Source organism: Serinus canaria, chromosome 15, assembly GCF_022539315.1.
Source record: "Serinus canaria isolate serCan28SL12 chromosome 15, serCan2020, whole genome shotgun sequence".
In the NCBI taxonomy this organism is placed as follows: domain Eukaryota; kingdom Metazoa; phylum Chordata; class Aves; order Passeriformes; family Fringillidae; genus Serinus; species Serinus canaria.
In genome coordinates this window covers 1,834,649-1,855,389 of record NC_066329.1, presented here as the reverse complement: position 1 = coordinate 1,855,389, position 20,741 = coordinate 1,834,649, and the positions used below count along the sequence as shown (strand labels likewise).

At 64.5% G+C, this 20,741-nt stretch overlaps 2 protein-coding genes across 2 annotated transcripts; one reads left to right on the top strand and one right to left on the bottom strand.

Annotated features, from left to right (window-relative positions):
• Window positions 1-524: 524 nt before the first annotated feature.
• On the top strand, window positions 525-9,329 carry RASAL1 (RAS protein activator like 1). Its single transcript, XM_050980729.1, has 21 exons — window positions 525-599; window positions 1,820-1,876; window positions 1,965-2,078; window positions 2,173-2,234; window positions 2,315-2,444; window positions 3,153-3,234; window positions 3,365-3,502; window positions 3,790-3,878; window positions 3,970-4,087; window positions 4,170-4,323; window positions 4,507-4,571; window positions 4,652-4,764; window positions 4,924-5,116; window positions 5,217-5,354; window positions 6,528-6,722; window positions 6,837-6,977; window positions 7,356-7,493; window positions 7,882-8,017; window positions 8,100-8,199; window positions 8,648-8,712; window positions 9,097-9,329. Exons 1-21 carry the CDS (start codon window positions 535-537, stop codon window positions 9,327-9,329), a joined length of 2,526 nt encoding a protein of 841 aa, XP_050836686.1. The 5' UTR covers window positions 525-534.
• DTX1 (deltex E3 ubiquitin ligase 1) lies at window positions 9,317-20,587 on the bottom strand. Its single transcript, XM_050980481.1, has 9 exons — window positions 20,329-20,587; window positions 14,122-14,782; window positions 12,125-12,186; window positions 11,854-12,015; window positions 11,584-11,645; window positions 11,345-11,503; window positions 10,753-10,914; window positions 10,572-10,661; window positions 9,317-9,878 (listed from the first exon to the last, which is right to left on the bottom strand). The coding sequence occupies exons 1-9, from the start codon at window positions 20,585-20,587 to the stop codon at window positions 9,654-9,656; spliced, it is 1,842 nt and encodes a 613-aa protein (XP_050836438.1). The 3' UTR covers window positions 9,317-9,653.
• Window positions 20,588-20,741: the final 154 nt, after the last annotated feature.

The window sequence follows — 20,741 nt, the reverse complement described above, 5'->3', positions numbered from 1 at the left end:
TAGGGTCACCTTGGGGGTCCCATGCACGTCCTTCCTCCCTCATCCCCAAGTCGAGCGTTCACCCTTTCCCCCCCCTACTTTGGCACTTTGGGGTCCAGACCAAACCCCCCACCCTCGGGGGCACCCACCCCTTGTGACATGACAGAAGCCCCTCACCACAGGTGCCACCGCTCTGCCATGCCCCCGTGCCTCAGTTTCCCCACCTCTAGGACGGAGGGTGGCTTTGCTGTCTGGTCGCTGGCCCGTGATGGGACCCCCACGGTGGGCACGGTGCCACCTCTCCCGCGCTCGCCCTCCGCCCCGTGCCCTCCTGGCGCAGGTGGGAGCGAAGCGGCTACAAAAGCAACCGAGAAGAGGGAAGAGGAAGAACGGCGGTGAGAAGCGGCGGCGGCGGCGGAGGAGGAGGAGGAGGAGGAGGAGGAGGCGGGGGCCGGTGCCGGCAGCCCCGCCGGAGCTTTGCGGGGGCTCAGGGCACCCCCGGGCACCCATCGCAGCCCCCCAGGTGCCCACCCCGAAGTTTTGAAGTTCTCCGGCATGGCCAAAACCACCTCGCTGCGCTGCCGGGTGCTGGAGGGGAAGGACCTGCCCGCCAAGGACCTGTGAGTGGCTCGGGGGGCTCAGGGCCCCCCTATTTCCTCCAGACCCACCCCGGGAGATGTGGTGGGGAGAGGGCACTGGGTGCTCTGCTCTCCCTGGGTGTTCTCTCCGTACAGTTTTGGGGGTGTCTGCTTGTCCCCGTTACCCCCAAAGTGGGGGTCTGGGGTGTGCAGGGACTGCCAGGGGTCTCACATCCCCCAGGGGTGTGTGAGCCCCCCAACCCCTTTAGCATCCCTTTCGTGCCCCCCAGCAGGGTGGGCACAGAGGATCCCCACAAACCTGGGGGTGACACTGGGGGGGGGCACAGCCCCTGCACCCCCGCCCCTTTGGGGGGGTGGGGTGGTGAGCGGGGGGTGCAGGGAGACCCCCGCCCGCTCCTGCCCCGGGGACCCGGCTCAGCGGAGCTGGCAGTCCCTGGCACCTCCGGATGTGCCAGCTTGGCACCGCCGGCCGCTCCCAGGGCCGGGCAGCCGGGAGCGGGGCCGTGTCCCTGCCTCGGGGGGTTCTGCCTCCGGGGTTGTCCCACTGCGGGGGTCTGGGCACAGAGGGCGATCTGCACAATGATGGGGTGCCCGGTGCTGCTCCCAGTGTCCCCAAACCCAGCTTGGGGCTGTCGTGGGGCTGCAGAGGGGGTGGGGGGGAGCCACTCCCACTTCCCGTCCCGTGGCAGGGACAGAGACTGGGGTCACGTCCCTCATCCATCTCAGTCCTTGTGGAAACACCTTGTGGTCTCAGACCTTGGGGAAACACCTCCTGGGGATTTGGGGCTCCAGCAGCCCCCCAGGGCCAGCACCCCTCAGTGCTGCTCCAGCTGCCATAACCCAGCAGAAAGGGGCTTTGCAGGGAGCGGGTGGATGGTCCCTGGATCCGTACCTCATCCCTCCATCCTGTTCTCCCAGCGGAAAGGGCCAGACCGGTGTCACCTTGGCACCGTGGGTTGTCACAGGGACTCGGGCTGGGCTGTGCTGCTGGACAGACAGCGGTACCCGCGGGTGGGTGGCACAGGGACACTGCAATGGCTCGGGGTGACCCACAGCAGGTCCCTCAGCTCAAGGAGAAAAGGGGATGTCCCCATCCCGGTGTCAGGATGGTGTCAGCAGGGCCAGGCTGAGACCGGGCAGCTTGGCTCACCCCCGGTGCCTCACTTTTGGGGTTTGAGGCCCTTGGGATGGGGGGTATTCCCGAGTGGGGGCTGACCCTGGGCACCCCCATCTCCTGCCAGGTCTGGCTCCAGTGATCCCTACTGCGTGATCAAGGTGGACAACGAGGTGGTGGCCAGGTATGGGGGCACTGTCCCACACTGGGAGGGGACACGCAGGAGTGGAGGATCCTCCCTGGGGGGACAGCCACCTCTACCATACCACCAGGACAGCCACCATGTGGAAGAGCCTGAACCCTTTTTGGGGTGAGGAAATCATGCTGCTTCTGCCCCGTGGATTCCACAGCCTCACCATCTATGTGCTGGATGAAGACACCATTGGGTAGGGAGACAGCACGGGCAGGGTGGGCACTGGGGACCCTCCCGGAGGGGTGGCAGGTCCCCAGCAGTGTCCTGCTGTGTCTGTTCCCTCACAGGCAGGACGATGTCATTGGCAAGGTCTCGCTCAGCCACCAGCAGATCTCGGCCGAGCCGCGGGGTGAGGGGGGGCACAGTGAGTTGGGGGACAGCGGGACCCATGTTGGCACCATGGGGTGCCCACGCTGTCCCCCTCGGCAGGTGTTGACAGCTGGCTCAGCCTGGCACCTGTGAACCCTGACCAGGAGGTGCAGGGCGAGATCCACCTGGAGCTGCAAGTCCCTGAGCGGGGCCACTCGCGGGTGCTGCGCTGCCACCTCATCGAGGCCAGGTGGGGGCTGGCAGCACCACGGGGTCTTACTTTTGGCAGGAGGGAGGAGAGGAGTGGGACAGTGGTGGCACGGGGTTTGTCCTCCCCTTTCCACACTCGGAATGATCCTCGCTGCACCAGGTTGGGGACATCAGCGGTGCCAACCCACATGTGACAATGCCATGGGGGCTCAGTGGGAAGTGTGCTGCTATCCCTGCTTGGGGACAGGGGCACAGGAGCACCAGGGTTTGTCCCCAGCAGAATGGTTGGCTCTCACACCGTGTTTTTGCCCTTTGTTTTCAACATTTGGGGAAACTGAGGCACTGCCCAGGCTGCCCTTCTGGGTTTGAGGGTGCAGATGTGTGTGCCAGTGTGTGTACGCATGGGAGCATGCACAGGGACACACACGCGGTGACACACACACAGAGCTGACAGATGGAGCAGCCAGCAGAGGCAGCATCCCGCTGCCATGGCAACCAAAGCGGCTACCAAGGCAACAGGATGGCCATGGGGACAGGGTGGCCATGGGGACAGCCAGGAGGGACGGCGGCACCCCCACGAGGGACTGGAGGAGGAAGGGCTCCCTGGAAATGGGGGCACGATCTCCCCAGCATCCCCTGGCACCTGCCGGCTGCCCCATATGCCCAGGCGAGCTGGCACAGAGCAGGGACGTGGGGCTGGAGGGACGTGATGGTGGGGACAAACCCTGCTGCCCCCATGTCCTCACAGGGACCTGGCTCCCCGGGACGCCTCGGGCACCTCGGACCCCTTTGGCCGGGTGTCGTGCTGCGGGCACACGCTGGAGACAGCCGTGAGTCACTGCTGGGTGCTGGGTGTGGCACCGGGTCCTCCACGGACCCAGGAGGCTCGGGCACCCTCGGGCACCCTCGGGCCCCCTCGGGCACTTCGTCCCCTCGGCCACCAGTCCCGGTGCCCCGCAGGTGGTGAAGAAAACCCGGTTCCCGCACTGGGATGAGGTGCTGGAGTTCGAGCTGCCAGAGGGGGAGCTGGGAGAGGCTGTGCTGAGCGTGGAGCTTTGGGACTGGGACATGGTGGGCAAGAACGACTTCCTGGGGCGGGTGAGGACCTCGGGGCACACCCAAATGGTGCAGGGTCCTGGGGGCACCTCTGCAACCCCCGGTGTGGGGTCTGGGTGACCACAGGTTAGGACCCACCGGGATGGGGGCAGTGCCACATGCAGACCCTGAGTGTCCTGGGCTGTCACCCAAGGAAGGTGCAGTACAGGGGACTGGCACGTGCCGCTACCCATCCAGACCCTGAGTGTCCTGGGCTGTCACCCAAGGAAGGTGCAGTACAGGGGACTGCACATGCCCCCACCCATCCAGACCCTGCCTCTGTCCCCCAGGTCGAGTTCTCCTTGGACACCCTCTGCCCAGGCCCCACCAGGGGCTGGTTCCATCTCCTGCCCCTCCCCAGCACCACCGAGGACCACGGGTGAGTGCAGGCAGAGGGTTTGTGACCAGGGCAGCACGAGGTGACCCCCATGGAGGGCACAGGACCCACATGAGCCCCCGTGTCATTGCAGGGGACAGCTGGGTGCCCTGAGGCTGGCAGTGAGGCTGCTGGAGGACACGGTCCTGCCCTCCCACCACTACCAGCCCCTCATCCAGCTCCTCACCGAGCCCATCCTCTGCCCGGCCCAGGTGGGTGCTGGGGCTGCGGGGAACTTTGGGGTGACCACCCCAGTGTGGAGGCCCCACTGTGCCCACCCTGCCCTCCCCACAGTCCCCTGAGGGCACAGCCCTGGCTGTCCTGGAGGAGGTGACCTCAGCAGAGAACCGGCAGGACGTGGCCACCAAGTTGGTGAAGCTCTTCTTGGGCCAAGGTCTGGCTGTGCCCCTCCTGGACTACCTCACCACCCGCGAGCTGGCCAGGACCAGTAAGTGCCCTGGGCCACCCCAAGAAACCCCAAGCCAGGGTCCCTCCAGATCCCCATGGAGAAAGAGTGAGGACACCAAGAGAGAGGCAGGAAAGGTGCCACGTGTCCCTGGGGTTGGGCACACCAGGGACAGCTGGGGCATCACCCCGCGCCCACCTTGCCACAGCCTCTGTGCTCTTCCAGCTGATCCCAACACCCTCTTCCGCTCCAACTCGCTGGCCTCCAAATCCATGGAGCAGTTCATGAAGGTGAGCATGGGAAGGGACACCTCCATGATGTCCCAGCAGGCCATCTGGGGACAAGGATGGTGCCTTCCCACCCTTTGCAGGTGGTGGGGCTGCCCTACCTGCACGAGGTCCTGAAGCCGGTGGTGAACTGCATCTTTGAGGAGAAGAAATATGTGGAGCTGGACCCCGGCAAGATGGAGCTGAGCCGGGGCAGGTGGGCACAGGTGGATGTCTGGGAGGGGCACCGGGCACCTGGCATGTCCCTGTGTCCCCTGCAGGAAGGGGCCACCTATTGCTGCTGAGCCCTAGCGTCACTTCTGGCCAGCTCAGTGTCCCCATTCCCGGTGTCCCTGACCCGGAGGTGTCCCCACAGGAGGATCTCCTTCAAGGGGTCCCTGTCGGAGGCCCAGGTGCGGGAGAGCAGCCTGGAGCTGCTGAAGGGCTACCTGGGGGACATCATCGATGCCATCGTGGGCTCAGTGGACAAGTGTCCCCTCCCCATGAGGGTGGCCTTCCAGCAGCTCCGCAGGCGGGTGGAGGAGCGATTCCCCTCGGCACAGCATGAGGTGAGGCCCACGGCGGGGCTGGGGGTCTGCACAGCCCCAGGACCACCACGCCAAGCTCTGAGCTGTCCCTGTCCCCTGAGCTGTCCCTGTCCCCATCCAGGAGGCCCGGTACTTCTCCATCAGTGCGTTCCTCTTCCTTCGCTTCTTTGCTCCCGCTGTCCTCACCCCAAAGCTCTTTGGGCTGCGGGAGCAGCATGCGGAGCCCTGCACCGGCCGCACGCTCCTGCTGCTTGCCAAGGTGGGGACAGCACGGGGACACCAGGGAGGGGTGGGCACCTTGGATGGGGACACCAGGATGGGATGGGGACACCAGGGAGGGGTGGGCACCTTGGAGAGGGATGGGGACATTGGAGAGGGATGAGGACACCAGGGAGGGGTGGGGATCCTTGGGAGGGGACGGAGACACCAGGGAGGGGTGGGCACCTTGGAGAGGGATGGGGACATTGGGGAGGGATGGGGAGGACACCAGGGAGGGGTGGGCACCTTGGAGACAGATGGGGACACAAGGGAGGGGTGGGCACCTTGGAGAGGGATGGGGACCTTGGGGAGGGGTGGGGATCCTTGGGAGGGGATGGAGACACCAGGGAGGGTGGGGATCCTTGGGAAGGGATGGGGACATTGGGGAGGGATGAGGACCCTTAGGGAGGGTGGGAGACCTGAGGAGGCATGAAGACCTTGGGGAGGAATAGGAAGCCTGGGAACAGATAAGGAACAGGGAAGGGTGGAGAATCTGGGGAGAGATGGAGACACTGGGGAGGGATGGGGATACTTAGGGAGCATGGTGTCCTGGGGAGGGATATGGATCCTTGGGGATGGACATATCTTGAGAAGGGATGGGAACTCCATGGAGGGATGGGAACTCTTGCAGAGGGATGGGGATCCTTGGGGATTAATGGGGACCCTTGGGGTGGGTGAGGGACCTGCAGAGGGATGGGGACCACTGGAAGAGACAAGGATTGTGGGGAGGGCTGGGGAACCCAGGGAGGGTTTGGGACTTCAGAGAGAAACCCCAGGAAGGACAGAGACTTCTGTGAGGGATGTGGGCCCTGCGGAGAGATGGGAACCCACAAGGAATGGGGAGGCCAGAAAGGCAGGAGACCCTGGGGAGGGACAGAAACCCCAGGGAATGATGGGCACCCAAGCAAGGCAGAGCCATTCCTGCCCCTGTGCTACACACCATGGGCTGACTCTTTCCTGTGCCACTTGAGGCCAGTCCTGCCCGTCCCCAGGCTGTGCCACCACAAGCTGGGCACAGCACAGGGGCAGGATTTGGGTCCCATCACCCCTCCAGCTGCTCCACTTTTCCCACCCCAACCCCTGAGCACTTGGGGTCCAGGGGTGCAGCCATGGTGGCCCAGGGGGTCACACCAGCAGGGACACAGCAGTGTGACCCCTTCCCTGCGTGGGACAGGCTCTGCAGAGCATCGGGAACCTGGGGCTGCAGCTGGGGCAGGGCAAGGAGCCGTGGATGGCCCCACTGAACGCTGTCCTCCTGCCCAGTGTCACCCGTGTCCGGGCCTTCCTGGATGCCCTGGTCACCGTGGGTGAGCGGGGACAGAGGGCAGGGAGGGGACATTGCTGGTGCTGGGTCAGGGCCATCACCCCGGTGCTGCCAGGAGCACCCTCGGGCCGTGGGAGGTGGTGGCACTTGGGGTGACACCGCTCCCTCCCTGCCACGGCCGCAGTGGACGAGGTGCCAGTGCCACAGGGACATTCCCAGCCCTCGGCCACCATCAAGGAGGGTCCCCTGCACACCTGCCCAGAGCGGGGGATGGCACTGCTGCCCCGGTTCACCTTCAAGAAGAGGCACTTCAGGCTCAGCACCCAGGCCCTGGCCTATGCCAAGGTGCCCCAGGGGCAGGTGGGTGCTGCCCTGGACCCCCACCCTGTGCTGGGTGCCCAGGGCTGGGGGGAAGGACGTGGGAACAGATTTTGGGGTGTTTTGGGGTATCCAGGTGAGCTGCTCCATCCCAGTGGAGTGAGTGGGGGATACAGATGTGGGTGCAGATATTTTGGGGTGTTTGGGGTCCTCAGATTTACCATGGATATGAGTAATGGATATGGACACGGGCACAGATTTTGGGGTGTTTGGGGGATCCCCAGGTTTTCCATGGATATGAGTAATGGATATGGACATGGGCACAGATTTTGGGGTGTTTGGGGATCCCCAGGTTTTCCATGGATATGAGTAATGGATATGGACATGGGCACAGATTTTGGGGTGTTGGGGGGTCCCCAGGTGCTCGGCTCCATCCCCGTGGAGCAGATCCGGGCTGTGGAGCAGGTGGACAGGGGCACCTTCCAGCACCCCCACGTCCTGCAGGTGGTGGCACAGGATGGCACGGGGCAGCTCCACACCACCTACCTCCAGTGCAAGGTGGGTGACCCCACCCTGCCCCAGCGCCCCAAAAACCCCAGGAACGCTGGGGGCCCCCCTCCCCTGCACCCAGCCGTGGGACAATGGGAATGGTCCCAAATCCAGCTGTACCCAGGCTGTACTGGGAGCACTGGGGGTACTGAGGTCCAGGGGCTAACTGGGTATACTGGGGAAGTTGGGGTGTCCTTCCCTGGCTGTGCTGGGGTCACTGGGGTACCCTGGCTCCTGCAGCCCCATCTCCCCCCGCCTCCTACCGGGCAGCTTTGCCGCCAAACTGTGACTCCTGTCCCCCAGCCCCAGTGCCCATCCCTTCCTCCTCCCTCCTCCTCCTCTCCTCCGGCACTTGGCAGTGTCCTCGGGGGTGTCCCCGTCCCTGCTGTCCCCGCAGAGCGCCCCGGAGCTGTGGCAGTGGCTGTGGGCGCTGCGCCAGGCCACCAGCGCCAATCGCGACATGCTGCCCACGTGTCACCCCGGCACCTTCCGCGCCGGCCGCTGGACCTGCTGCTTGCAGCCCACCCGTGCCGGTAGGACTGGGGGTGCCCTGGGCTCGGGGTGCCCGCGAGGGGGGTGTCGGTGTCGCCGTGTCCCCACTGCTGTGGTTGGCAGTGCCCGGCTGCAGCCGTACCCACGGCGCCGTGGTGCTGGGCGAGTGGAGCGACCTTGGGGACCCCGCGGTGGCAGCACAGAGCCTCTACGGGCACCTGCGGTGAGCCCGGGCACGGGGGGGCCCGGGGGATTTTCGGGTGCTGGTGGGCAGGGTGGGAAGCTGCTGAGGGTCCCTGTCCCACAGGCTGGTGGGGATTGGGGGTCCCGAGGGCGAATTTGGGGGCCTGAGGGTCCTTTAGGGGGTGGTGGGCAGGGTGGCAGCGTGTGGAGGGTGCTTGTCCCCAAGGGGAGAGGGAGCTGGGGGTCCCGGGGTCCTTTGGGCGCTGACAGGTATGGTGGGAGCCTGCTGAGGGTCCCTTCCTGCAGGGTGGTGGCGACCAGGGGTCCAGAGGGTGGCACAGGGGTCCAGGGGACGTTGAGGCGCCGGTGGGCAGGGTGGGAGTGTCCTGAGGTCCCTGTCCCTCAGCGCGGTGGAAGCTGGGGGTCCCGGGGTCCCTTGGGTGCTGGAGGGCGGGGGGCGGGGTGTCCTGAGGGTCCCTGTCCTTCAGGGCAGCGCTGGCCGGGGGTCCCGTGGGCAGCGTGGTGGCCGGGCTCCCCTGCCCGGGCCAGGCAGGTACGGGAGCCCCGCGGGGCTCTGGGGGCCCATGGGGACCCGGGGTGGGGGCTGGCACACGCAGGAGACCCCTGCGGGCACCACAGGGCTCTGCTCCGGCTCCCTCCACGAGGGGACAGCAGATGCACGCGGACAGGGGACACGGGGACACGAGGACACACGCAGTCCGGAGGGCTGGCGGGTGGTGGGGGCGGGTGATGGGGCGGGGGGAGCGGGAGGGGCAGGGACGGGTGTGGGGGCTGGGGGGACAACACGGGTGGGTGTCGCGGGTGGTTGCGGGGCTGGGGGGGGGAAATGCCCGCGGGTGGTGCCGAGGGGACTGGCAGGGGTGTGGGGGGCGCGAGTGGGTGGCACAGGTGGCACTGACCTCACCCTGGGGTGCAGGGGGACCCGCTGGGCACCGGCTGCAGGAGGTGCTGCGAGATCTGGACATCGCCCACGACGCCTTTACCCACCGCGACGAGACCCCAGAGCCACCCCCAAGTCCCCTCCCTGTCCCCAGACCCCCGGCACGCCCCAGCGTCCCCCCTTCAGCCCACGCGGGGAGGGGCAGGGAGGCCAGCGGGGCCACAGAGGGGACGCGGGGCCAGCAGCCCGGCACGGGGTGTATTCTGTAACACAGAGATGTACATGGCACCGGCTGTGCGCGGCTCCCGGGGGCAGCGGCGGGTGACACGGGTGACACGGGTGACACGGGTGGCACGGGTGGCACAGACGCGCAAAGAGGCCACGGGTGGAAAAAGACCACGACGCTATCGCCACGAGAGCGGGGCGAGCCGGGACGGGACGGGCAGACAGACAGACACACACGGGGACACGCGGTGGGTGGCACCGGGTGGCCCGGGACGGGGGACGAGCCCGCCGGGCGGGGCTGCGGTGAAGCGGCGCAGGCGGCGGCGGCACGGGCGGGGCACGGGGGCGAGGGGAGCCCGAGCCCGGCCTCAGTCCTTCAGGGTGGCCTCGGACACGCCCTGGGCCAGCAGCTCGGCCAGGACGTTGTCCAGGTAGTTGGGATCGGGGTAGCCGTGCCCCGTCAGGTTGGAGCCGAACTCGGTCTTGTGGTGGATCTCGTTCCACACCACCGTGTCCGACTCGCCCGTGGTGTTGGAGGTGCCGATGGTGAAGATAAGCCGCCGGTCCCAGGCCACGATCAGCAGCTTCAGCACCTGCGGCAGGCACGGCCATGGCTCGCCCACTGGGCACCCCTGGCATGGCATGGACTGGCAGAGCCACCCAGCACCTCCACCCAGCCTGGCATGGACTGGCACAGCCTCCCGGCACCCCTGGCACTTCCTTCCCCAGCACAGCACAGCCTCAGCCCCAACAGGGTGGCATTCAGCCCCAGCATGGTGCCCACATGCTGCCACCTTTCCTTGTGGTGCCCCCTACCCCATCCCAGTGCAGCTGCAGCCATCCCATCCCATCCATCCCATCCCATCCCATCCCATCCCATCCCATCCCATCCCATCCCATCCCATCCCATCCCATCCCATCCCATCCCACCCCTTTTCTTCCTCACCCCAGCCCATTCCTTCCCGTCCCATCCATTCTCCTTCCATCCCACCCCATCCCCTCCCGTTCTATGCTCCCCAGGCTGTCGCGTCCCATCTCATCCTACCCCATTCGAACCATGCCATCCCATCCCATCCCAGACCTTCCCTGCCCACCCCATCCCACTCCACCATGCCATCCATCCACCCTCCGTCCATCCCATCCCCTACCATCTGTGCCATCCTACTCATTCCATCCCAGGCTATTCTTCTCTCCAACCCCAACCCACCCCACCCAATCCTTCCTAGTCCATCCCCCCAACCCCCCATCCCATCCCATTATCCCATCCCATCCCATCCCAGTCCCACCTTCCTGCCCTTCTCGTTGTCGGGCAGGTAGCAGTGCCGTGGGAAGCCTCGTGCCGTGAATTTCTTGCCGGGATTGGGATGCTCCGGGCCCTGGGTGGGTGTGGGGACAGGGCATGAGCAGGGACATGGGGACACAGGGACACAGGGCAGGGTCACCAGCCCGCCGGGGGTTCCCCCTCACCTGGATGCCGGTGGGGATGTCATAGACGATCCGGATGGTTTTGGAGTCGGTGTATCCCGGGAGGGAGTGGGGGATGAGGTGGAACTCCATCTTCCCGGGGGGCTGCGTGCCCGTCTTCTCCCCGTAAATGGCCTTGCAGGTGGGGCACTGCAGGCTCCCGTCCTGAGGGCACCACGGGCCTCAGGGGCCTGCCCACCACCCACCTGGAACCCCCAGCACTCCCCAACACCCACCCAGCAGCATCTGGACCCCCCCAGCACCCACCTGGAACTGCCCAGCACCCACCTGGACCCACCCAGCACCCACCTGGAACACCAGCACCCATCTGGAACACCCAGCACCCACCTGGACCCCCCAAGTGCCCACCTGGAACTGCCCAGCGCCCACCTGGATCCCCTCAGCACTCACCCAACACCCAGTACCCACCCAGAACTCCTCAACACCCACCCCTGCACCCACCTGAACCGCACCCAGCCCCCTCCAACACCCACCCAGCACCCACCCAGCACCCACCCAGCACCCTGGACACCCACCCAGCACCCCCCAGCCCCTCCCCAGCCCCCCGAGTGCAGCCAGCCCCGGGGGCTCTGACCTTGTTGCCGTTGTTGTACATGGCCAGCAGGCACAGCAGGTGGTACATGTGCCCGCACTTGCCCAGCTTGCCCACCAGCTCCGGCTTGATGCCCCTGGGGCTCAGCACACCCTCGTAGCCGGAGGAGGTGACCAGCCGCTCCATGCAGATGGTGCAATCCTGCCGGGAACGGGATCAGCACCCGGGGGGATGAGGGGTCCCCCCCGGCTCTCCCGGAACCCCCCGCGCCTCCTGCTCACCTCATCCGGGGGGTTCTTCACCTTCTGGATGTAGCGGCGCACCACGTCCTCGGGGGTCTTACCTGAGGGCGATGCCATCAGAGCCTGCCCGCGGTGCCACAACCCCCGCGCCAAGGGACGGGACAGCCCTGCCACCCCCTGCCAGCATGGCGGGGACAGGCGTGGCACAAAGCAGCGACGGGCATGGCCCCACGCAAACCCCGGGGGTCTCTCACTTCCCCCTCCGTGTCCCCTGTCCCTGACCCCACCGGGACATTGGTGGCTCCTTACTCTTCTTGAGCTGCTTCTTTTTGGTTTTCCTGCAGATGCCGTTGACGCCGGGGACAGGTTTGATGTCGCTCTTGCTGACGGGCGGGGGGTGCAGGATGGGTTTGGGGGCGCGGGTCAGGCACACGGGCAGCCCGGCGGCGCACATGAGGATCCCCGTCATCCCTGCGCCGGGAGAGCGCCTGTCTGTCCGTCTGTCCGTCCTGCCCACCCCCTGGCAGCGTCCCCCGCTCCCTGCCCACGGTGTCACCCCGCGGTGACACCCGGCGCCTACCTGCGAGGGCGGGATGGACGGGGCCGGTGCCGTTCAAGTTCTTGACCGGGAGCGCTGGGACCCTGCACGGACATGGGACAGGAAGGGGCTCAGCCGGGCCGGCAGGGATGGCACTGTCCCCTCCCCGCATGGCCTGGCCCCAGAGCAGTGTCCTCCCCACGGGACACAGGGCAGTGTCCCTGGGGGCTGCTGGCACTGTCCCCAGAGCAGTGTCCTCCCCACGGGACACAGGGCGGTGTCCTCTGGGGGCTGCTGGCACTGTCCCCAGAGCAGTGTCCTCCCCACGGGACACAGGGCAGTGTCCCCTGGGGGCTGCTGGCACTGTCCCCAGAGCAGTGTCCTCCCCACGGGACACAGGACAAGGTGTCCCCTCACCAGCTTGGAGGGCTGCTGTCCCATCCCAGGGGACTGTCACCCAGTGCCACCTGTCCATCTCTGGGCACCCAATGGCACTGGTGGCATTGGTGGCATCACGTCCTCCTCAACCCAGGGTGGAGACCTTGTCAGGGCATCCTGATGGTAACACCCGTGTCCCCCACCCCTTGGGGACGTGGGAGAGGGAGGGAGGGAGAGCAGGGAGGATAGGAAGCGAAGGCGAAGGAAGGAAGGAATGGAAGGAAAGGATAGGAACGGAAGGAAGGAACAGGAAAGGACAGGAGGAAGGAAAGGCACCAGGAAGGAAAGGAAGAGAAGGAAGGAAGAAGGAACAGACAGGAAGGAAGGATACGGAAGACAGAAGGAAAAGGAAGGTACGGCACGGCACACGGAAGGAAAGGAAGGAGGAAGGAAGGACAGGATAGGAAGGGAAGGACAGAAGGAAGGAAGGAAAGCGAAGCGAAGGAAGGAAGGAAGGAAGTGAAGGAAGGATAGCGACAGGAAGGAAGGAAGCAGGGGAAGGAAGGAAGGAAGGAAGGAAGGAAGGAAGGAAGGAAAGAAGGAAGGACAGGAAAAGGAACGGAAGGAAGGGAAGGAAGAAGAAAGGAAAAGCACAAGGAAGGAAGGAAGGAAGAAGGAAGGACGGAAGGAAGGAAGGGAAGGAAGGAAGGAAGGAGGGAAGAAGGAAGGAAGGAAGGAAGGAAGGAAGGAAGGAAGGAAGGAAGGAAGGAAGGAAGGAAGGAAGGAAGGGATGAGTTCAGCAGTGCTCAGCCCCTCATGAGGGCGTTTTCCCTCATTCCCAAAGCCCCTCTACCCACACCAAGGCCAGGGCAGTGATGGGGGCCCAGCCCCTCCTCCCTGTCCATAGGTGTGTGCCAGGACAGGGACAGGGACAGCGATGGGGACAAGGACAGCGATGGGGACACGGACAGCAATGGGGACAAGGACAAGGACTGCTCAGCCCAGCACACAGAAGGGGAAGCAGGATGTCAGCAGGGGAAGGAAATGTGCCAGGAGCTGCTGGGGACTCAGAGAAGCCACCTGTCCCCCCAGCCCAGTGCTGCCAGCCCCAAGGGGACACCAGGCCAACCCACCACGGGGTACAGCCATGGAGATGTGTGTGCCAGGACAGGGACACCCACCAGGACACAATTCCAGGGGTCTGCTGGCCCGTCTGGACCCCCTGGTGAATCATTCCCAGCACAGAATGGACACCGGGGCTGTGGCCCCTCCCCACAGCTGTGCCCTCCCTGGGATCCGCCTGGTGGCACAGGAGCTGGGTCACACAGCCCATGCTGGCTTTGGGGACGCCATTCCCCTGGGACCAGGCACTCCATGTGCTCCAGCTGCCATGGATAGCGTGGCACGGCCTGGCACAGCATGGCACAGATCACCACATCCCCTCTGCAGGGATCCAAGCACCCCCAGGACCACCCGGGTGTCCCTCCACCACCCAGGGTGGGGACACCGGGGCTGGAGGTGACACAGTGCCACAAGAGCTGGGGCTGCCCGCAAGGTGACAGCAGGGGACGAGCCACCCCCATCGCCCCCTTTGCCCCTCTGTGTGCCCATCCCCGCCTCGGTGACACCCCTCTTGTCCCCTCCCCACCCACCCATCTTACCCGGGGGGCACAGCGGCCCTGGCGCCCAGCCCAGCCCCGCGCTGCGTCCCGGGCCGGTTGAGATTGTTGAGACCGGGCAGCGCCGCGCTGGGCACGCCCTGCCCGGGGCCGAACCCCGCGCCGGCCACCCGCAGCCCTTCCCCCTTGGCCGCGCCCCCCGCCACCACGGCCGGTGTCCCTGTCCCCGCCGGCCACAGCGCTCCGCCGGCGAAGGTGCTGCTCTGGCGGACGGCGCCGGGGTAGAGCTTGCGGCGCTGGGACGCCAGGATGGCGTTGGAGGCGGCGCGGGTGCTGTTGACCAGCAGGCACTGGGGGCACGAGCAGGGGGTGCCCGTGCTGGCGCCCACCGGCCAGGACTGGGATTTGGGGATGGAGCCCATGGTGAGCGGGTAGGCCAGGTCCATGCGGCGCCGCAGCCGCCGCTTGCGCTGCGTCTGCCGGTTCATTTGGGACATGCTGCTGAAGTAGATGAGGTAGCAGAAGCCCAGGGAGGAGAGGTCCAGCCAGGGGTGCTGCTTCTCGTAGGCGTTCTGGATGGTGATGCAGATGTCCATGTCGTAGGGCGTCCAGGAGTTGTTGTCGTTCTCCCACTCCCACACGATTCCCTTCCCCGGCGCCGAGGAGGGGTCGTAGAAGTTCCTCCGGACGGGGCGCATGGTCCCTGGGGACACAGAGACGGGGGGTGACACCAGTGGGGGGACCTTCAGACATCCCGGTGTCCAGCTTCCAGCCCAGCAACCAGCAGGGATTGGGGTACAGAGGAGCCTTGGGGTGCAACAGCCGCTCTGTCCCTTCATTAAAGTCCCCATTGCACCCCAAAAGTGCTTCCCTAGGGATGAATCCAGCCCTCATCCCTCCACTGGTGACAGTGGCTGGGACTGCCACCCCTCGGGATCATCCTGCTGGATGTCCTGGGAGGGGCGGTGCTGCTCAGCCAATGTGGGAAATGGATTTGTAGAGAATTCTCCAAGGTGAGAATTCAAAATTCGTAGAGAATTCTCCCACCCATCACACGAGACTGAAAATTGAATAAAAAATTTGAAAAACGCCTCTCTATTGCTCCATCTCTGGGTCAGAAAAGGGATAATCCAACAAATCCTTGTGCTTTTCCCAGCTTTTTCCATCCCTTTGGTCCAAGCCCTTCCCCACCCTCCCATCCCCGTGGCTATCCCGGGGCAGAGGAAGCATTTCCCGGTCAGGAGAGGTTTCCTGACAGCTGCTGGCTCTGGCAGTGACACAGCCAGGGATTGTCCCACACGGCCACATCCCGGCCCCTCGCCGCTTGTTTGGGATGGAGCTGGATCCCGCAGCCCCCTCCGGAGCTCCGCAGGGCGGGGGGGCATCCCAGCCCTCTCCTCGAGTGCCCCCCCGGCACGGGGCCTGTCTATCCCCTCGCCGGCACCGTTTGCCCAGCTCGATTAACGGCGCTAATTAACGGTCATTAATCATGGGCCGCATCAGGCGGCAGAGCCAGGCCCCAGCTGCCGCCCGGTGCTGAGGCAGCTCCGCCGGGGCCGCGGGAGGGGAGCGGGGGGGCCCTGCTGCCCGCATCCCAAATCCCACTGCTGGCTCCAGGCCACCCACACCCCGCTGCCCATGGCCCCACTGCCCTCCAGCCCCACTGCCCTCCAGCCCCACTGCCCACTGCCCTCCAGCCCCACTGCCCACTGCCCTCCAGCCCCACTGCCCTCCAGCCCCACTGCCCCACTGCCCTCCAGCCCTGCCCATGCCCTCCAGCCCCACGCCCAGCCTCCAGCCCCATGCCCACTGCCACCACTGCCCCTCCAGCCCCACTGCCCCACTGCCCCACTGCCCACTGCCCACAGCCCACTGCCCACTGCCCCACTGCCCTCCAGCCCCACTGCCCCACTGCCCCACTGCCCATGCCCAGCCCCACTGCCCCACTGCCCACTGCCCACTGCCCTCCAGCCCCACTGCCCACTGCCCCACTCCCATGCCCCAGCCCACTGCCCCACTGCCCCACTGCCCACTGCCCTCCAGCCCCACTGCCCACTGCCCCACTGCCCACTGCCCTCCAGCCCCACTGCCCCACCCCCTCCAGCCCCACTCCCACTGCCCTCTGCCCTCCACATTCCCTCACATCCATGTCCTGTATCCCACCTCAGTTCCCAGCCCTGCCTCCTCACCTCAATGTCCCCCATCCGCTGCTCATTCTTGTCCAAATCCCACATTGGACTCACTGGTCCTTGCAAATGCATCCCAAATCCCCCTGCCCCTCATATCCCTATCCCAAACCCCACATCCCCATCCCAAACCTCACATCCCCATCCCAAACCTCACATCCCCATCCCAAACCCCACATCCCCATCCCAAATCCCACATCTCTATCCCAAACCCCACATCCCCATCCCAAACCCTGCATCCCCATCCCAAACACCACATCCCCTGCCCCTCACATCCCCATCCCAAATCCCACATCCCCATCCCAAATCCCACATCCCCATCCCAAATCCCACATCTCTATCCCAAACCCCACATCCCCATCCCAAACCTCACATTCCCATCCCAAACACCACATCTCCATCCCAAACCCCGCATCCCCATCCCAAACACCACATCCCCTGCCCCTCACATCCCCATCCCAAACCCCACATCCCCATCCCAAACACCACATCCCCTGCCCCTCACATCCCCATCCCAAACCCGCATACCCTGCCCCTCACATCCCCATCCCAAACCCCACATCCCCATCCCAAACACCACATCCCCTGCCCCTCACATCCCCATCCCAAACCCCGCATCCCCTGCCCCTCACATCCCCATCCCAAACCCCACATCCCCTGGCCCTCACATCCCCATCCCAAACCCCACATCTCCTGCCCCTCACATCCACATCCCAAACCCCACATCCCCATCCCAAATCCCACATCCCCATCCCAAACCCCACATCCCCTGCCCCTCAAATCCACATCCCCCAGAGGATGGAGGACCAGCCCATGCCCCTTGGCACACACAGCTCCCGGTCCCCAAGGGCCACCAGCTGTCCCCAGCCCCCCCCCCTGCCCCCTCTGCCAGCCATGCCAGAGCCACAGGGCCAAGCCAGCGTCCCCAGGGCCACCGGGAAGGGCCACATGTCCCCGCTCTCGGAACAGGGTCACCTCGTTTCCCTTGTCACTGGGTTTCTCTGTCCCCAGGCACTGCGTGGGCCAAGCCCCCTGAGCTTCCCTGTGTCCCCATGTCACAGCAGGCACCAGGAGCACCCTCAGCTCCTGGGACCATCTTGTCCCCAAGCACCACGAGCCATGTGGCAGCCTCCAAACCCTGGGCCTCACCCTGGGGAGGGATGATGGATAGAGATGGACACAGGGATGGGGCACACGGGGACCACAATGCTGAGGACAATGGCTGTGTCCCCTGCCATGACACCCCTGGGGACATTGAGGTCCCTCTCTCAACATCCCTGTCCCCAAGTCCTGCTGGCACAAGGACTGTGGTGCCCAGGGACATCCTGGCAAGAGTTGTCACCCCAAATCCATCCGTGTGGCCCCACCACGGGCACAAGTCCCCAAGAGATGCCCAGCACTGTGGCCATGGGATGTGATGCCAGCTGCTGTCAGAGGATGGGTCCTGGCCAAAGCTGGCAGGAGGTGGCATGGGGACAGCCAGGGTGTCCCGGTGGCTCCCTCAGCTCTGAGTCAGCGCGGACCCTCCGGATCGTGCCGGTGTCCTCGCTGACTCAGGGCTGCAGGTGCCAAGCTGCCCTTTGCCAAGTCCGTGACTGGCTGGGGATGGATTCAGAGCCAGGCTGGATGGCAGAGGCAGGTGGCACATCCCTGCTTTGGTCCCCATCTCAGTCCCCAGCACCACATCGGGGTCACTTGGCATCACTGGGGACTAGGAAGGGTGGCATCGGTGGCCGGGCAGGGGTGCCACAATCATGGGGGTCCTGCTGTGGGTGTCCCCAGGCAGGTCCAGGGAATGTCACCTCACATGTGGCAGGTCCCCTGCCTGCTCTGCCTGGCCTGGACCAGATCCTGCCCTGGGCAGGGATGCAGGGATGGGCAGGAATGCACCCAGAACAGCACACCCCCCACAGCACAGGCAGCACGTGCTGGTTTAATGGGTCACACTGTGACAGGGACACGTTTAATGGGGTCTGGGCTCAGTCCCAGCGTGGGATCAGCCCTGATTTCCCACAGGATTGCTGGCCTGGATGTGCTGCTGCTGCAGCACCAACCTGCGGAGCTGCAGCCATCCCAGCGCCCAGCACAGCTCCCAGGGTCCAGCTGGGGCCTCCCCACTGCCCTGGGCATGGAGCAGCTTGGAGGGGATGATGAGGGGACAGCAGGACAGTGGGACACAGCACAGCACCCACGGAGGGGACAGGGCACAGAGGGATGTGGGGACACGTCCCTCTGGGGTGGATGGGAAAGGAAAGGAAAGGGACTGGAGGGACCTGGGAGGTGGACCAGTCGGGGGGAATGAGAGACAATGGAGACGTGAGGGGAGGAAGGAGATCGGGAAGACAAGGGAAGAGATAAGATGGGAGGCAGGCGAAGGAGAGGGAGGAAGGAATGGAAGGGAGCGACAAAGAAGAGATACAAAGGGGAAGGAAGGAAGGAAGGAAGGAAGGAAAGGACAGGAAGGAAGGGGAAGGATAGAAGACAGGAAGGGCAAGGAAGGAGCCTCTGAACAGGAAGGAAGGAAGGAAAAGGAAGGACGGAACGGAAGGAAGGAAGGAAGGAAGGAAGGAAGGAAGGACAGACGAAGGAAGGTCATCAGGAAGGAACAGTAGGAAGCGATAGGAAGGAAGGAAAGGAAGGGGAAGGATAGGGGTAGGAGGAAGAGGAATTTCAGGGCGGGAAGGATAAAAGGAAGGAATGGAAGGACATTGGCAACGGGAAGGAAGGAAGGGAAGGACAGAGGAAGGACGAGGATAGGAAGGTAGGAAGGAAGGAAGGAAGGAAGGAAGGAAAGGAAGGAAGGAAGAGAAGGAGGGAAGGAAGGAAGAGGCCAAGGAATAGGCAAGGAAGACGAAGGAACGGAAGGTAGGGAAGGAAAAGGGAAAGGAAAGAGGACAGCAAGGCTAAGGAAGGATGTAGGATAGGAATCAGCGAAGGAAGGAAGGAAAGGAAGGTCTAGGACCCCAGTAGGAAGGCAATGGAAAGGAAGGACCAGGAAGAAGAAGGAAGGAAGGTAAGGAAGAGAAGGATAACGGAAGGAAAGGAAGGAAGGAAGGAAGGAAGGAGAAAGGAATAGGAGAGGAAGGACACGGACTAGGAAGGAGGAAGGAAGGAAGGAAGGAAGAGGAAGGCAAGGAAGGAAGGAAGGAAGGTAGTAGAAGGAAGGAAGGAAGAAGGCAAGGAAGGAAGGAAATAAGGAGGAAGGAAGGAAGGAAGGGGAGGAAGGATAAGGAAGGAAATGGAAGGAGAGGAACGGAAGGAAGGAAGGAAGGAAAGGAACGGAAGGACGGGAAAAGGCAAGGAAGGACAAGGAAAAGGAAGGAAGGAAGGAAGGAAGGACAGGAGGAAGGAAGGGAAGGAAGGAAGGAAGGAAAGGAAAGGATAGGAAGGAAGGAAGGAAGGAAGGAAGGAAGGAAGGAAGGAAGGAGGAAGAGGAAGGAAGGAAGGAAGGAAGGAAGGAAGGAAGGAAGGAAGGAAGGGAAGGAAGGAAGGAAGGAAGGAAGGAAGGAAGGAAGGAAGAAGGCGGAAGAAAGGAGAAGGAAGGAAGGATAGGAAGGAATTAAATGATGGCTGAATAAGTAGAGATACACAGAATAAGGAGTGAGGGGAAGATGGATGGATGGATGGATGGATGGATGGATGGATGGATGGATGGATGGATGGATGGATGGATGGATGGATGGATGGATGGATGGATGGATGGAATGACAGACAGACACACAGTGACAGATTCACGGATTAATGGAACAACAGACAGATACACAAAGGGACAGGAGAGGGATGAAGGGATGGATGGAAGGAAGGAGGGAAATATGGAAGGACAGATGGAAATATGGTGGGATGGAAGGACAGAGGGAGGAGGGAGGGATGTGCCAGTGGGTGGATGGATGGATGGATGGATGAATGGATGGATGGATGGATGCATGAATGGATGGATGGATGGATGATGGACGGAGAGAGAGGGGGAGTGAAGGCTGTGTGGATGGACGGCTGCATGGACGGACGGACAGATGGAGGGACGGATGGGTGGCTGGATGTCCCTGGCTCAATGCCAACCCCTTACCCGTGTCCTGCCGGAACTGATGCATGGACTGGAGGTCGATGACGTAGGGCGCCAGCTGGACATCGACCTGTCCCAGCACCACGCTGCCGCGGGCGTCCTCCTTCAGCACGTTCTCGATGTGGTGGCACACGGCGGCCGAGTAGGGCCGCCAGCGCCCGTGCTCGTTCAGCCACTCCCACACCACCACGCGGGCCACGTTCTGGGGGGGGAAGCCCAAGCCCCCCGAGGCCAGCATGGCCCCCGAGCCCTGTCGTGCCATGCCCGGGGCGCGGCGGCTGAGCCCGGCGCCGTCCCCCAGCCCGGGGACGCGGGGATCACCCGGGGCCCCTCCAAATCCTCCTCCCGGCCGCCGCCGGCTGCGGGCTCCGGAGCTCAGCGGGGCCGGCGCTGCGGGGCTCTGCAGAGGCGGGTGC

Bases quoted from the DNA above. Each gene is read 5' to 3' on its own strand.
- RASAL1 (XM_050980729.1), top strand. From the start codon at position 535: ATGGCCAAAACCACCTCGCTGCGCTGCCGGGTGCTGGAGGGGAAGGAC. The intron at 2,445-3,152 runs GTGGGGGCTGGC...ATGTCCTCACAG, and splicing joins TGCCACCTCATCGAGGCCAG to GGACCTGGCTCCCCGGGACG. The intron at 3,879-3,969 runs GTGAGTGCAGGC...GTGTCATTGCAG, and splicing joins AGCACCACCGAGGACCACGG to GGGACAGCTGGGTGCCCTGA.
- DTX1 (XM_050980481.1), bottom strand. From the start codon at position 20,587: ATGGCACGACAGGGCTCGGGGGCCATGCTGGCCTCGGGGGGCTTGGGC. The intron at 12,187-14,121 runs GTAAGATGGGTG...ATGTCCGTGCAG, and splicing joins AGGGCCGCTGTGCCCCCCGG to GGTCCCAGCGCTCCCGGTCA. The intron at 10,662-10,752 runs GTGAGGGGGAAC...ACACCCACCCAG, and splicing joins ACATCCCCACCGGCATCCAG to GGCCCGGAGCATCCCAATCC.